At 36.8% G+C, this 17,002-nt stretch overlaps 1 protein-coding gene across 2 annotated transcripts in view; it reads right to left on the bottom strand.

Moving 5' to 3' along the window:
* The window catches only part of rbm20 (RNA binding motif protein 20), a 68,622-nt gene that overhangs the window by 7,309 nt on the left and 44,311 nt on the right, over positions 1-17,002 (bottom strand). For both annotated transcript variants that reach the window (XM_028458643.1, XM_028458653.1), the window contains exons 5-11: positions 16,005-16,105; positions 8,386-8,532; positions 7,212-7,343; positions 7,058-7,137; positions 2,806-3,493; positions 2,123-2,209; positions 717-1,296 (exon numbers count right to left, since the gene is read on the bottom strand). In XM_028458643.1, coding sequence (XP_028314444.1) covers positions 717-1,296; positions 2,123-2,209; positions 2,806-3,493; positions 7,058-7,137; positions 7,212-7,343; positions 8,386-8,532; positions 16,005-16,105 — 1,815 coding nt within the window. The remainder of the gene's footprint in view (positions 1-716; positions 1,297-2,122; positions 2,210-2,805; positions 3,494-7,057; positions 7,138-7,211; positions 7,344-8,385; positions 8,533-16,004; positions 16,106-17,002) is intronic.

The raw sequence follows: 17,002 nt of genomic DNA, 5'->3' as shown, positions 1-17,002 counted from the left end.
CACATCAGAATCTAAAATGACTAACTATCTTAAACAGTTTCTGAGAAAAGCTGTCCCCTTTGAAGATGTCAGAGTCCAAAAAACAGAACAAGGGCAATAACTCCGAAAAAATTATTGCGCGCTTCTCAATTTCAAACTCCATCAAGGTATAGATACCCTGAAGTCACACACCAAATTTGGTTATCCTGTTAAACAGCTTTGAGAAAAGCTGTCCTCTTTAACTTGGACAGACGGACGCGCAAACGGACAGAGCTCAAACCTACTGTATATTTCCCTTCCACACTTTGTGGTGGGGGATAATAAAATGTTTGTCAAAATGTGTAATTATTCTTAAAATAAAATAACACCAATTAATTCAATATAAATATTAAAAAATAAATGCTAAATGTATTAACTCTAAAAGTGAGAGTACGAGTTGGTTGGCTATGATGTAATGCATTTGATTGCTGTCTGGTCATTTTACTTTTTGTAGTTTCACAATGTCCGTTGAGTATTTCAAAACAAAAGAATAATAATTATAATAATGGGTGTAGAAATGTAACAAATTACTTTACTTCTTTTAAAAAGTACAAAAACTTGTACAAAAAGGTACAAGTATAATGATTGATTTAGAAATATACACAGAAAAGTACGCAAAGGCAACTCAATTACAGTAACGTGAGTACTTGTAATCCATTACATGATTATTTTTTTTATTTACAACCTACAATTCTTACCTTTTTTGACGATGTCATCCTTGTCTTGCTCTTTGTTATTTCTCTCCATTTCCCGTCCTAACTCCTGGGATTTTCTCTCCACGGATGAACAAATGTGGTCTTCTGTCGTCTCCTCTGGTTGCCCGTTGTTGCTTACGTTGCTGTCCTCAGTAGAAGTACTTTCTAATGTAGCCTTTATGTTTTCACTTGGGATGTCATTAATGTTGGTGACGGGCAGCTCAGGAGAAGCTGGATTGATGTTCTGCTCCTCGCCACTCGCTGCAATGACACTTTCCGACTTCTCACTTCTAATACTGTGTTCTGCAGCCTCATCTCCACAGTTGTCCTGATTCTGTTTCCCAGACGAGGCCTCCTGCACCACCACCACAGAGGAGGAAGAGGCCGCTGATGCTTCTATGACTGACTCCTCCACTAATGTGTCTTTTGGCTCAGATGCAAACTCTACGAGCTCTGGAAGGTCCGGCTCAATGATGGAGTCATCCTCTCCCCCCACTTCATCAACAGTGACCAACTCCTCCATGTTCTGAGGGTACCAACATTCTTCATCAGTTTCTTCACCTCTTTCCCTCTCTTTCTTCTTCTAAAAAGAAAAAAAAGAAAAATGGAAGAACTTTTATTGTGAGAGGAACATTTGAAATGTATTTTACTTTTAGTTTGAGAACGAGGCTGTAACAGTACTTACATTATCATAAGAAATCTTAAGATTATCTAGTTATAAATCAAACCACGCTCTCAAACCGAATCAGAGTTTTTACGGTCGGTGGACGGGAATCAGGATTACTTTTTTCAATTACAATTATGTCTTCAATTATCCATGTTAAATTACAACTACAGTGAACAACATTTTTTCCCAATTACAAATAAAACCACAATTATTATTTTTCCCCTGAAAGTCTATTACAATTATGTTCACAATTACTAAAGTTCAATTACAATTAATCACAATAACTGAGCTTTTAATTTAAAAGAAAAACATAAAACATAACCATAGCTTTTTGTTAGCATCTCTTATGATAAATAGTCAGTTTTGACCCATGTCTTAAATCAGCTATAAAATGCACTAAAACATATGATCTATCATTTCATTTGTTTCTCATCTCTTGGTTTCCTTGTCAGGCTTCCTAATCAATGAAAATATTTGGAATAATGTTTTTGGTGTGTCTGTATACTTATAGATTCAATTTTTTTGTTAAATGGTAAAATGATTCTTAAGAGAACACATTTTAATAATTGTAACAGGTTTGCGTTTAATTAAATTGTAAATGACATATGTATTTCCAAGCCAAATACAAATCCAAAGTAATTAATCCAAACTCAATTACAATTCAATTACAACAGCAGTACATTTTCCCAATTACAACTGCAATTATAATTGACCCCAACCCCTAAAGGGAATGCTTACTCACATTGTGCTCATCTTTACTATCCTCACTAGGCTTCTTTGTCTCAGCGGTTGGCTTTGAAGAAACAGATTTTTCTTTTGATTCGCAACCCTGAAAGGACAGAAAAATGTGACAAATGCACTACAGGCACTACATAGGCAACTGGCAGCCCGGGGCCACATGTGGCCCTCGCTCTAATTTTGTGCGGCACCACAAAACAAAAATGTAATTCAGGAGGTTGAAAGTTATATGAAGCCCAACATAACACACAAACTCCACAAACACAGTAAATGACAGCAAAATCACACTAAACAAGCACTTAAATACAAAATGACTTCATATACAAAAGGACTTCAAAGACACACAAAATGCCATTGAAATTGCGCAAAATTACAGAAAAATAACCAACAAAAAAACCAACAATAACACAAAAAATTTAACAAAAACATGACTCAAAAAACACACAAACAGGACACAAAAGGTCCAAAAACTAAAAAAAAAAAAAAAACACCAAGAAAACCCCCACAAAAGGACTACAAAAAACAGAACCCTTTGTTCTTTCCTGTATCATGCTCAAATTGGTGATAATTGTAAATGCTAACATAAATATTGATAATGTGGCCCTCGGATCAGACAATCTAATTTTTGTGGGCCCTACTGTGATAGAAGTTGCTCATCTCTGCCCTAATGGTTCTAAGTTTACTTACAGTGCTTTCTGTAGCATTTTCCTTCTCACGTTTCTCTGCGTCCACACACCGCCTGCTGGACTTTTGTCTTCTGCTCGGTGAGTTTTGCCTTTTTCCTTCAGGTGTCCTGCGCAGCTGCTCCTCACTCATCTCAAAATCTGAATGCCTCGACCTCCACTCACCTCCATCCCTCCTCTTTGACGGCCTGTCCTGCCTCTGGTAGGGGTGCCGGGGCAGCTTTTCAGATTTGTACAATTGCTCCATAAAAAAGTCATCCTCGATGCTTCTGTAAGTGCTGAGGGAGGAGCTTTTGGGGCTGCCTCGTGTGTGCCAGTCTCTGCCTCCACGGTTCCCTTCACCTCCTCCTCCTCCTCCTCCTCCTCCTCGCTCATCTGTAGATCTTAAACTAGGATGATCTGAGGATTTCTGGTACGGTTTTCTGCGATCCAAGCCTCGTCCATTGAGCCGATCTTCATTCACACTCCCATTCCTCCATGGGTCGTCCCTCTCATCCTCAGCCCTTCTTGAATGTGACCAATCCCTGGAGCCTCGGTGTGGGCAGAGGCCGTTGCTCCCTCTATCTGGAGCCCTGCCTGATGTCCCCTGGGGGCTGTGGGCTGAGCTGCAGGATGTGAAACTGGGGCTGTGTGAATGGGGGCTCAGGGAGTGACTGATGGGGCTGCGGGAGCGCGGCCTCTCTGGTATATAGCTGGAAAAAGTTACAATCATGATGTCACTTTATGCAAGTAATTCACAAAATATGATATATTAAACACACTAATTCATTATTTCTGCAGTCAAAATTATTAAATTAAATGATCTTGTACAATATTTCACAGCACAAATAATGTTTACAGCATAGGGCTGGGCGATATGGACCAAAACTCATCTCTCAATATTTTTTCTTAAAGCTGCGGTATGTAGAATCGTGAGGTGCTCCGCGCTCTCCCTCTCCACTCCTGAACGAATTCTCCACCGGTCTTCTTGAGCGCGTGCACACTGTGAAACTCTTTGTGACTGTTTTCTCCATAGAGACTAGAACAAATGATCAGAGCAGACACACTCCGTCCACACTGCAGATGAATTGGATCTGTTCTTTCCACCTTGGATGATTTTTAATAAGCTGTTTATTTCTTCTGTTATCACTCTCTCTGACTCGGGGCAGACTTCGCTGACTGAAAGCAGATCGCGCACAGTCCACCACGCACACAGACTCCGTGGAGTCACACGTTTGTGCCTTCATTCTGTTGCTTCTCCACCTCGCTCTTCCTGTTTCCTCTTGATTTACCGTGTAACCGCTTTGCCAAAAGCCGCATTATTATAGACTTCTGGTGGAAGACATGTCATGGAACTGTCCCTACTCTCAAATCGAGAACGCGCATCTACTTGGCTCAAACAGCCAATAGTAATGCTTAAAACAGCTCATGGCCTTGTTGGTAGAAAGATTTCTGATTGGCTAAAGTCAAGCATCACGCTCCTATTTTTCTAGAGCTCGTTTACGGAACCACGAGAAGGAGGGGAAGGTCTGGCTTAGGACGCACTCAGCAATCCATCCATCTCTGCTTTTAATGCTGTTCTGAGAAGTAGAGAAAGCAGCGACTCCTAAATTAGTATTTAAAGGAGACATATCATGGTTTTAAGTCCTTCCTTTTTACATATAAATCATACAGCTGTGGTCTATATAAAGTGGAACTGCAAGGCTTGGTCTGAATTCCTCATTATTATAGCCCCACAGACCCCTTTTCTACCCCTTTCCTGATGTGCTTCTGAGAGCAACTTGTTTGGGTGCTGTCTCTTTAAATGCAAATGAGACACTCCATACCCCGCCCCCTCTCCAGGTTGCAGAGGTGACACTCGGTTAAACTCCACCCTGTTCGGCCATTTTTGTAGTTTGATAGAAGAGATACGGTTGTCTAGCGGCGCATAAACTTTTTATTCACACGTTATTTACAAAATGTCAACAAAGGAAGACTTGTCCATCCAGCCTTACATGTTTGAGCCAGAGTCTGACCCAGCGGAGCGAGATGAAAATGAAGATGATGAACCTGCAGAACCCTAACAAGTGAGCTAACACAAGCACCGAGCTAACGCTAGCGCCAAGCTAACGTCATGAAATGCATTTTAATACAGTGTTTTTGGAGACACAAACGGCAAAATGAAATGACTAATGAAAACTTTAGACTTAAATTAAATCACGTAGGCCATATCATCAAGGATCTAAAACGAGCACACAGCGCTAACATATGAAGACGGTGCAACTGCTAATGCTAACAAAACAATGACAGGGACGTCTTACCCACAGATGTGGGTACATTTCTGTGAAAAATAAAACTCAACCAGGCACTACGAAAAGGTTCTGATGCTGGGAGACGGTGTAATGAAGCGTGTGGGTTACTACATCCAACAACCAAACATTTTGACTTATCCTCTCGTAACTTCGGCATCCTGGAGCTTGGACTACAAAATAAAAGCGAGAAATAAAAATGGCGGATTGTTCGAAGTGTTGGGCCTGGAGTCGATGTCCTAATTTGGCAGTTCCGCTGCAAATACTGTGATGTAATAGTTCAAAAAATGTAATAGAGAATAGAAAAATCGAAACAGATTGAAAAATATGACCAAAACAGAATATAAAGATATCAACGGAGCACCTGAAGAAACTAATTTGAACTTTTCTGTACTTCTAAGCACTAAATATACAACAAAATGCATTTAAGGGCTAAAAAAGTGGATTTAGCATATGTCCCCTTTAATATAAAATAAGCAATAAAAATATGTCTCAGAAACATGGAAGAATTGGAAATAGGGGAAAAAGACACTGTTTGCCTGTGCTCTATGAATAATATGAAATACTTGTATGATGTAATTTGTACTGTGTAATTGTATACATTTTTAAAAAGCTCAATTTTGATATAGGCAATATTGTCATTTTCTTTATCCCCAAAATAGAAAACTTGATATATACATTATAGCATTTTTAGTGGCATTGATTGATTGTTGGTTGTTTTGTTTTTTTTGTTTTTTATCGTGAAATGTCTTTAAATGTTGACAGTGCACTTTGAGCTCCTTGCACACTTTTTTCCAATGTGGTTTTCATACTGCAAATGGCTAATAAACTGAAATGAACTGAACTGAACTTGATATATTGCCCAGCACTAATACAGCAAATAGAAATGATCTGCCTATTAAAATACAAAAGTTGTTCAGATGTAAAGAGGGAGGGTATCAATGAAGGGGAATGGGAAATTTTAAAATTAAAACGATCAGAACAACAAGGAAAAAATTTTGCGTGTCTGTGTGTGGTGTTACTGTGGAACGGCCTGGGGGATGAACACAAGCCATGCAAAAGTTTTCATAGATTTAAACCAACGTACAAACAATCTATGTTCTCAAAGTATAGAGCTGAGGAAGAGCGATAAGATCTAACATGGTTTATTGTCATCAAAGATTTTGTTCAAGTTTGAACGTACAAACCCTTTCCAAAAAATTAGAATGTCATGGAGAAGTTGTTTAATTTCCATAATTCCATTCAAAAAGTTAAACTTTCATAGACTATAGATTCAGGGCCCACAATTTAAACGATTTCATGTATTTGTTTGTTTATTTTTACATAATTTGGGCTTCCAGATGAGGAACAGAACAGGTGAGGAACAGAACAGAACATTGCACCCCAAATCATGACTGACTGTGGATATTTCACACTGGACCTCAACCAGCTGGGGTTCTGTTCCTCACCCGTCTTCCTCTAAACCCTTGGACCTTAATTCCCGAATGAAAGGCACACTTTACTTTCATCGGAAAAGAGGACCTTGAACCACTGGCCAACAGTCCAGTCCTTCGTCTCTTTTTTTTCTGCAAAAACTGAGAAGTAAATAGTGATTTCTTCACAGCATTCTACTTTTTTGAATTCCTGTTTTCGTGGGTTTTATAAGCTGGAAGCCCAAATTATGTATATCAGCCTTGTGTATGTATATGATAGTAATCGATGTATATGTAATGTTGAAAATGTCAGGAACATACATTCTGAAAACTAAATGAAAAATAGGGGGTGGGAGATAATAAGAACTACTTCATCCCACTCCCTTTCGGGCAGTGTATTTATTTATGTGAATACATATCATGTCATTAGGCTACAAATGGAAAAATGTATGTACACATACCGCTAAAACATTTTCTGTTTGTATTAAATTGCTCGAAAAAAAAAAATCAACTTTTGAAATAAAGAGCAATTTTCAACTTGGAGTGAAAGAGAAGCAAAAAAAAGAGGTTGTCTTACTGTTCAACTTCTTGTATCTCGTCCCTTTCCCAATGTGAGGCAATATTCTGAATGATGGACTTAACATCTTTACCTGGTTTCTAAAAAGAAAATGGACAAAAGTGTCAGTTTATAAAAGCCACATCGGACCTTTGGCTTTGATCTGTGCTTTTACCTTAAGTTGCAGCTCCTTGTACCTTTTAGACATTCTTATGAGAAGTTTCTGACCGTTAATCAAAGCTGGTGTGAGTTGGTAGTATTGCACCATCGCCTGTGCAGCCTCAACATACGCCATCTCCAAAAAGGCCTGATGGGAAATGAGAGAAATGCCATAAACTGTAATTCTACGCTGCTAAGTCTGTGTTTTATGGCTTTCGTTGCTCCAACATGTGTCCAAGGAATCAAGGAAAACTTTGAAAATCTTTTTTTAAAGGGAGGAGGGTTACATTTTATAGCTATAATAAATCTCCTGAACAGTTGTTTTAGACCTTGAAATCCACACCAGAGTATAGGGATGCTTTGAAGCTGTCAAAGCAATGTGTTGTCGTTTATTTAATTGGACTTTTTGCATCCTAAGAAACATCTCACGTAAAAGTAATTTGCGAGAATCTGAATCTATTGACACATTAATGTACATAACATTTTAATTCTGGATTGTACATGTACATTTTTTTTAATCCATACATACATTTTCTATGCCTACTCTTTCTTGCGCTCAGTGGAGAACATGCAAACTCTGCACATTCCAAGCTATTTAAACAAAAATAAATGAAACAAACAAGATTTTAGAATTTGTAATTTTTCAACCATCATTTAAATTAGAAAGTGTCTATTCGTACGGTTGCCGTATTGACAACCCTATATCGCAACAAATTTTAGGGTTAGGGTTAGATTTAGTCTTAGTCACGTGACCTAAACTGGCCAATGACTGACCTATCACATTACCTAAACTGACCAAATAGGGGCACTGCGTACGGATAAAATGTCAGTATATCGATAAGACAACCGTACGGATAGCCACTGCCTTTAAGTTATGACATATCTACATCATGGATCTCTATAATCCTTTTTTGTTTAGACTATTTTACAGCTGTTAAAAGTCCTCCACAGGAGTGCAATAGAGAGCTTTCTCTGACCCAGCTGTGCAGGGTGGACTTCCACAGTGGGCACTGACCTATTGTCCTTTGATCTCAAGCTTTACAAACAAACTTGCTTTGAAGATTCTTAAAGTCTTTTAAACTGAACAATCTGGTATAACAGCTGCGTGGCAGGAAAATGAAAGTTTTCTGCGTATGAAATAAATGTAAGAAATAATATAAATATAAATAATACAGAGGTGTGTAATGTACCTGATGAGTAGAGCGCATTAGGATGTAGTTGGTTACTTTTCCAAAGGGTATTCCCAGATTGATGACATCATTCTCAGTGCAGCTGCCCTCAGGGAGGTTACAGATGTGAACGACTCGACCCACAGAGTTTTTTCTGGGTGAAAAAGGCTGCAAATAATAATAATTGTTTAAAAAACAAACAAAATGCAGATAATTTGATTATTGCCATGTTCTCAGACTTCGTAAAGTGATGGAGGGAAGCCCTGATAATAATAATAATAATAATAATAATAATAATAATAATAATAATAATAATGCATGCACTTTTTTCGGGGCTCAAAGCTGCTTTACATAAGACAAACATAATTAAAGAAAAATAAATAATTTACAATAAAAATAAAAGAATGGTTAAGGAAAAGCAAGTTTGAACAGGTGGGTTTTGAGGAAAGTGTTAAAGTGATGTAATGAGTCTGTAGATTTCTCTGCTATTTCTGTTGGTGCTGATGAAATTCTGCACATCTCTCAATTTTGTTGACAAAAAATTGACGTAATTGTTTTTGTTGACTACATTTTTTTAAGTGACAATAACGAGACTAAGAGTAATTACAGAAATACATGTGAATGAAGACTATATATAAAAAAAGTGATATTTCATGAGACAAAGTCTAATCAGAACTCATGTGATCATGTGGTCTTAGGCAATGATCACACTGTGTGTTTACAAATGTTCAATCTTTAAATGCATAAACTCTCATACTTTATATTTCAGTCTGTAACAAGTCTTAATGTCACTAGACTATAACAGAAATAGTCTGGATGACTAAGTTACATTTTAGTCAAAAGACTATAGCTAAAACTACTTTAAATCAAAATTTGCGATCAAAATTAAGCTCTCAACTCTGTAATGAGGTCAGAGCTACTAGAAAACTCCAAACAACAACACTGTCCACTCCTTTGGATTCTATACAAATGAAAACATATCGCTATCATCTGAAATTCCCCCAACAGAAACTATTTTTCATCACATGAAAACTTAGTTAAATACAGGATGTCTAATAAGACAAAGTTACTTTTTTGTCAACAAATAAAAGCTACACAAAAATACATTCAAAACACTAAATCCAATCAGTACTAATTTCTAAACTACTGTTGTTTTATTTACTTATTTTTGAAATAAGATTGGTCCCTAAACTAAATCCTGCAGTACTTTCTCCTTCTACAAACCTGAATCTGGTAAATGCCTCATTATCTGTGTCTGCAGAAAATCCAATAATGAGCAGAAATATTTGTAGAACACGCAGCACCTCCAGGATTGAGTTTACGTACCCCTGCTTTAGACATTTAATGTTATATTTTACATGATTTTTGGTCGTGCATTAGTGTTGCACTTTAACACTCAAACCAGCATCTCAGGAGGAATTTGGTTTGAAATCTCAATATATTCTAGCTCAAAATGATCAGATGTGTTTATGAAGCAATAAAGTCAGCGATTATGTCCTAATCTCAGATTGTGTTTACAGAGGAGGCTGTGTAATATTCTCTCCATGGCATCGCTCACTGATACAATGTCTCACTGTATCTATAAATAGTTATGTGGCAGTTGCTCGCCAGTGATAATCAAAGTTTTCTTGTTTTGATTTAGAGACTTGTCAGCTGACTGCCTCCAGACATTTCACACATTTGATTTGAAACCCTCTCGACAGCCAAATGTGGAGACCTGCATATCTGAACAACATTTCTCAGGAGGAAGACGGTACGTGCACACTGAACAGTGTTTATTTTTGTCCTGAAAAAATACTTTACACAAGAGTCAGCATTAACAGTCAGATGAAGTATCTCTCAAATTAGATACTTTAAAAAAAAAATTTAAAAAATGATTCGACCCAATGAATTTATTCCTTTTTAGTCTTTTAATGAGGTAGAGACCACCATAGCAAACACAAGACACAAACGCAGGTCCAAAGAAAAGTCCTACAGAGAGTTACCGGTACCTATAAATTATATTTTAAAATAAATAAAAAATAGTATTTCATTAAAATAGTATTAAAAAAGAATTTTATTTTGAAAGGCTTGGAGAAAACATTTCATGTCTTGTACCTCTGGTTGACACAACCACTCACCAGAACCTCTCAAATCATCTCAAACTTTCAATTAAAAGAATAAGATCAAATAAAATAACATGTATTGTCCCACAATGGGGACATTTGCAGTGTATCAGCAGCAGTAAATAAATAAACAGATAAATAAACAGCAATGGAAGACATATACACAAAGTCACATTGAAAATGATACTAAAATTTCAGATTTCTGATATATTACCCCCATATTGTACAAGCGCATCACAGAAAGTGCATGTCTTTACCAGTGATTCAGTTTCACTTTGTATGCTTTTATGTTGTTATTTTATTTTTGTTTTGTTTTGGTAGATTGTTTACAATTGTTCTTTGTCAGAAAATGTACCTCATCGCTAAGTTTTCCCACAATTTAGAAAATCTTATACCAATTTTTCCCTTTAAAATGTAGTTTTTTTTTAATCTTGCAAAGCTGTACAAAACTTATTATAAGGAACCTTTTTTTATCGTACTTTAAGGGCTTTCTTCTTATTTCACAGTTTCAAACATATTTTACTGCTAAAGCGAACAAATCAATAATTGTCACTATTGTAACAGAACTCAGTTTTATTTGAAACTTTTGTTTTCCTTTACCATGCATTGCACCATTGCTTTTAGCACAGCTCGTTAAAATGATTCATCCTAAAACATTTGCTCTGACCTTTATTTTTAACAGTTTAAGTATTTGAATGTAAAATATGACGGGCTACAAATCAAAGTACCAGCATCGGCACCAGCGAAGCTTTGGAGAGCAAAGTGGACACAAGGTTTCACACGTCATGTCCCTTTTGACACTGCTGCAGACAGCAGCTGTAAATTCAGCTTGTTATACCACGGAGTCTAATTTCTGCAGACTTTATGCTGCAGCTGCAGTTTTTTTCCCCAGCAAAGCTTAAACTCCGCCTCTTCCTCCTCCACCCTCAGCTTCCTCAGTCAAACCTGACGGACAGTTCCATGTGTGGAGCAGTACTGTGCTACACTTCCATACCAATAAAAATTACACATACATGTGCTTGTTTTAGTAAAGAGTACTGATATATATCCTTCTCAAGTAGAAGTACTGTTACGTAAGTCGTAAGTCATACATAAAATACTCAAGTACAAGTAAAAAGTAGCTCAATTAAAAAGGATTCAAAGTAAAAGTTTACACATTTATTTTTGGTAATAAATTTTGCCATGATTCCCTTGCATACAGGAAACATCTCATGTATAAACTTAAAAAGGAAGAGATCAAATCTTGCACAATTGGAACTTAATTTATTTTCCACAAAGGCATCTGTATAAAATAAAAGATTTGTCAAAAATGTACATAAAATAACCAATTAATTCAACTCAAAATCCCCAAAAAATTCTCACGCTCTAAGTACAGATATATTTATGAAGTCTAAAACAGTGCCATGCAAAATAACTATAATTTACTCAATAATGGTGTAGAAATGTAATTAAAGACTGTCAGTATTCCTCAGAGACATCTACTGATTGCTTTGATGTATCCTTACAAGTTCTTTCATAAGGATAAACATCAAAGCATCTAATGATTGCTTTCATGTATCCTTATGACATATCACATTATACATCCTTACATCATAAAGATGCATCATGTATCCCTGTAAGGATACATCAAAGCAAACAATAGATGCCTCTGAGGAAGACTGACAGTTTGAAGTTGAAACATGTCAGGAGATCAAAGTAAAATTCAAAGTACATTTCCTGAAAAAAGTTGTCTGAATAAATGAAACCTTAACATATTAGGAGATAAATTGAATCAAACTGCAATGTTTGATGGCTATTAATAGTTCTACGTAAATGTTACATTACGTATTAAGCTTCAATGTGGCAATGATCTGAGTCACTGCATTAATGCACCTGCAGGAGAACGATGCTCAGCCAGCAGGCCGACATTAACAACGGAGGGTGGAGGAGTGACAATTCCATTTGTGGCAAAGTCATCACCACCAAAATAATGTCAGGTCAAAGCAGTGCAGGCCTAATAAACAGGTCCATGAATAGGCTGTTTATGTCTTGGAAAATTAGAGAGAACAAGAGTCTTGATCACTGCCCCCTGCTAAATGTGGCTTAGGCCATAAAAGCTCTCCCACGGACCAGTACATGTATTACCCTGAAGGTTTTAACAGTAGCTGATTTTGCAGTCTGCCCACAAAAAATGCCCACTGACAGGGGTTTATGTTTAGACCCTGGGAACGGCCTCTAAGAACTATTTGGGACAGAAACTGTGCCTATGTGTAACTAAACCTGTAAAGAATGTGAGATGATGATTTCCACAACAAAACTAATGATAAAACAACAGGTAGCGGCCGACCAGGAGAGAAGCCCACGCCCGCACCAGGGCCAGCACATGCCCGCATGGCACCACGATACAATACCCTGTCCCCGGGCAGACAGCAGGACAGCGCGCCCCAAGACACCCAACCCAAAGACCCACCCCCGGGAGACCCCCGCACCGGCACGGCGCCCATAGGGCCCGCCGCACCCAACCAGGGGGCCTGACCCGGCCCACCGCGCTAGCGACATCTCTGGCAAAGGTGCGCCCTAGGGAACAAAGCCAAAGCTCCCAGACGGGCCGGCGGAGCAACCCACAGCAACACCCCGCCACCCACTTTCTGTTTATAAACATGCGGCTCAACGTTTTTTAGTGCATATTAGTATCACTTTAGTCTTTCACAACCAGAGCCCTGGATAAACTCATAATCAACAGATAAAATCAACAATTTTTACTGATGTAACATTAAACTCCACCAAGCGCCAAGTATCGTCTTGGCCAGATATTCACAGTTACAGTATCTGGATCAGTGATCCTGGTATGATCACGATACAATCATTCGAACTTTAAAATCTTGTAAGAAATGTTTATCCCCATTTTTAACAATGCAGTAAGTCAAAATTTACGGGCACCCCATTACTTTGAAAATTCTGGGGTAAGTGAAGAACTAACCTGACATAGCTGAGTGAATTTTCATAAAGATCTGTCAATTACGAACTTCTTTAAAAAAAAAAACTGATCCAGAATCAGTATATTGATCCAGATCCCCTCCAAAATGTAATGGAATCTTCCATGTTATAAGCCTTAACGGTCGATCTTTGGTACTTTTAACATAATCCTGCTAATAGAAAAACAGATAAATAGATGCCATTGAATATAATACCTTCTTGGCGGTGATAAAAAAAATATCCTAAATTATTTATACAACAATGTTCTTTATTCAAATTTATAAAAAATAAAAGCACAATCTATTATAATGTAAATTTTTTAGAATAAAATCAATGCAGACGATGGGACAAGATTATTATGTGTTAATAGGGAGAGTGAAATGTTTTATTACCCTATTGTTGAGTTAGAGCGGAAGGTTATGTTTTACCCTGCGTTTATCTGTCTGTCAGTTAGCAAGATTACGTGAAAAGCTAGGAACGGATTTGGATGAAATTTTCAGGTAAATTCATAAATTCATAAATTGACTAAATTTATCACTGCTGATGATGTCATCAGTCCTACCGATACAGTGACGACACTGGTATATTAGAACATGTTTGATGTCGCCTGTTCTAAACAAGCCTGTGGACGTTAACATGCCGAGAAAAAACCAAAAGCGTCAGGCACTGCGCCGTGCCTGTTATGCTGAGTCAGCTAAAGTACTACCTAATAGATTCAGTTGAGTCATTGTACTTGTTTGAACAGTAGCAGTCATGGCTCGCTCAAAATCCAGAACTGCTGAGCAGAGAAGAAAGCAGAGTGCAGAAGGTACAAAAAACAATGAGCAGTGCTTCTGACAGAGCAGCAAAGCAAAAACAACAACCGAAAAAACAGGTAAAACAATTGAAATAAAAGAAAAATATGAACAAAAATATAACAGGCCCTCACAGAGCGTGATTTGTAACAAGGTTGCAATATTTTAACAACTATTTGACAATCAATAATATTGTTGTTTCAAATTCTAAAGGTATGTTTTGATTATCAATTAATCTAATAGTCTGCACATAGAGGTCTGCACTCTCCGAGAGCTTTTCTAGTTTTTAATGTTTTTAATGCTAATTTAATGGGGTGTTTTTTTTCAATTTTTAAACTGTTAAATGTTTTCTGTTGCACTTTTTGATCATGTAAAACACACTGAAATGCCTTGTGTATGAAATGCGGGATACAAATAAATTTGCTTTGCCTTACCTAATAGGTCAACATGCTGTTTTGTATTAGAAAAACAAATTAATAATAAAAAATCATGTTTATTTTAGACTCAGACTAGTGAGACTCTGGCACTGTGAGACTAACACAACCCAGGCAGTTTTAAGCATTTGCAGCATAACCTCTAGAGACAAATGACAACATAATAATAATAATTCCTCCTGTATTCCCTCTGATCTCCTCTCAGAGTCTGTTTATTTCTCCTAAGCTGGATCTGTGTCGAAGATTCCGCCGCATTGCTTAGTTTGGTTTCACAGTTTCTCTCCACGTTCCTACACGGTGCACTCACATGTCAGCCCTGCAGATCGTTTTACAGGTCTTTCACCAGGCTGAAACCATACACTGTCGCCTGGGGGTGTGACACTGTTACTAACAGAAGTGAGCTGTTCCCTCTCTGCTATAAGGGGCCTCAGTGAATCTAACTTAGTGCTGTTTAAGGAATATTACTACATATAAAATGCACTTTTGGAAATGTAACTATGGTAACACCCCCAAGTTTTATTCAAATGTGAAATCTTTAAACAAAACTGAAATAAAACTGATGTCATCCTCATTTATAGCAGGGGTGTCAGACTCATTTTTGCTCAGGGGCCAAATACGGAGGAGTTTGATCTCAAGTGGGCCACAGATTTTATGCAGGAAAACGAGTAATTTCAACATTATTGTGCCCGAGTTTGCTCTTCTACATATACATAAAATACAAAATATGTAAGAAACCAACAATATCCAAGCAATAAGTAACAGATATTAGTCCCAACAGGATCTTCACTTTAAATTTCCTTGATTTTGTGAACAATTTCTATTTAATGAAGGGAAATATTATGAAATAATTTGAGTAAAAATCAAGGATTTTGTAAGAATTTAGAGTTTTTTCCAACAGTTTAACATTAAAAATGCCTACAATCATGTGATATAAGCACCAGGAGTGTCGAGTTTCATTTACACAATGACTCATGTTTTTTCTGTAATTTTTATTTTCTCCTACGGGCCAAAGTAGATGTTCAAAGGGAACATCTACTTTGGCCCCCGGGCCATCAGATTGACATGTGATTTATAGGACTAAATGGAAATATCAACTAAGCATAACAATCTAAAAAAAATAAAATGTGCACAAATATGGCTCCATTATCACTCATTTGTATGGCACTAAAAGTAATATTTCAGGAATGATTGGAGAACGTCTGAAGAGAAATGAGAGTGGACAGCAATAGCAATGGACGAAGCAAAAAGGCAGCTGTTCTTTTATATATTCCTTTAAACCATCATAAAAGTTTTAAGACAAAAAAATACCAGACTAATCCATAGCATAGAAAAGGCAAAAACATTTGTCTGACCTTTGACTCTAACTGGTGTGAGGAAAACACTGCGTCTGACATGGGATACGTTTTCATGGCGGTCGCTGTCAAGTAGGAAACAGTGGCTGCTGAGTTTACATCTGCAAAAACAATTTAAAGAGGGAATTAGTAACAAAAAATTATAAATCATTGACTTTTATTACTTTATGGAAGCAAATGATGACATATTGAAAGAGCAGCACTTGAAAAAACTAAATGAAGGATGAAATATTGTTTCCAACACAGATTCTAAGCAACATCATTGGCATTAGCTCAGGTTTCCTTTACAGGCCAATATTAAGCTTCACAGGTTCTTTGAAATCTCCAACCATAGAAATGAAAATGTGTGTTTAGGATTGTCTGACACAGTGTGTTGGACCTTTAATGGGTCAGAAACCTGTACTAAGTGGAATCTCATGGGAAGGGCTGTCAAATAAGTAGTAGCACTGAAGTAGTAATAAATCAAGCATGCCAATAAAATAAACTAAAACAAGTAAATTAAAGACATAAAACCTTTAAATAAATGACCTAGTTGTTTTATAAACCAAGTTTCAACTAAATCTAAATGAGATTAATTATAAAGTACAGGGAGGTATTCTCAACTAAACTAAACTAAGATGAACTCAACTAAACTAAACTAAACTAAACTGTACTAAACTGAACTTAAGTAAACAAAAATGAACTAAACTAAACTGAACTAAAGTAAAATGAACTAAAGTAAAATGAACTAAAGTAAAATGAACTAAACTAAACTGAACTAAAGTAAAATGAACTAAAGTAAAATGAACTAAACTAAACTGAACTAAAGTAAAATGAACTAAACTGAACTAAAGTAAAATGAACTAAACTGAACTAAACTAAACTAAAATGAACTAAACTAAACTAAAATGTACTAAACTAAACTAAAATGAACTAAACTAAAATGTACTAAACTAAACTAAAATGAACTAAACTAAACTGTACTAACTGAACTTAAGTAAACTAAAATGAACTAAACT

Source organism: Gouania willdenowi, chromosome 1 (genome assembly GCF_900634775.1).
Source record: "Gouania willdenowi chromosome 1, fGouWil2.1, whole genome shotgun sequence".
NCBI lineage: Eukaryota > Metazoa > Chordata > Actinopteri > Blenniiformes > Gobiesocidae > Gouania > Gouania willdenowi.
Note: the sequence above shows the minus strand (reverse complement) of the source record. Positions and strands in the feature narration are given on the sequence as shown.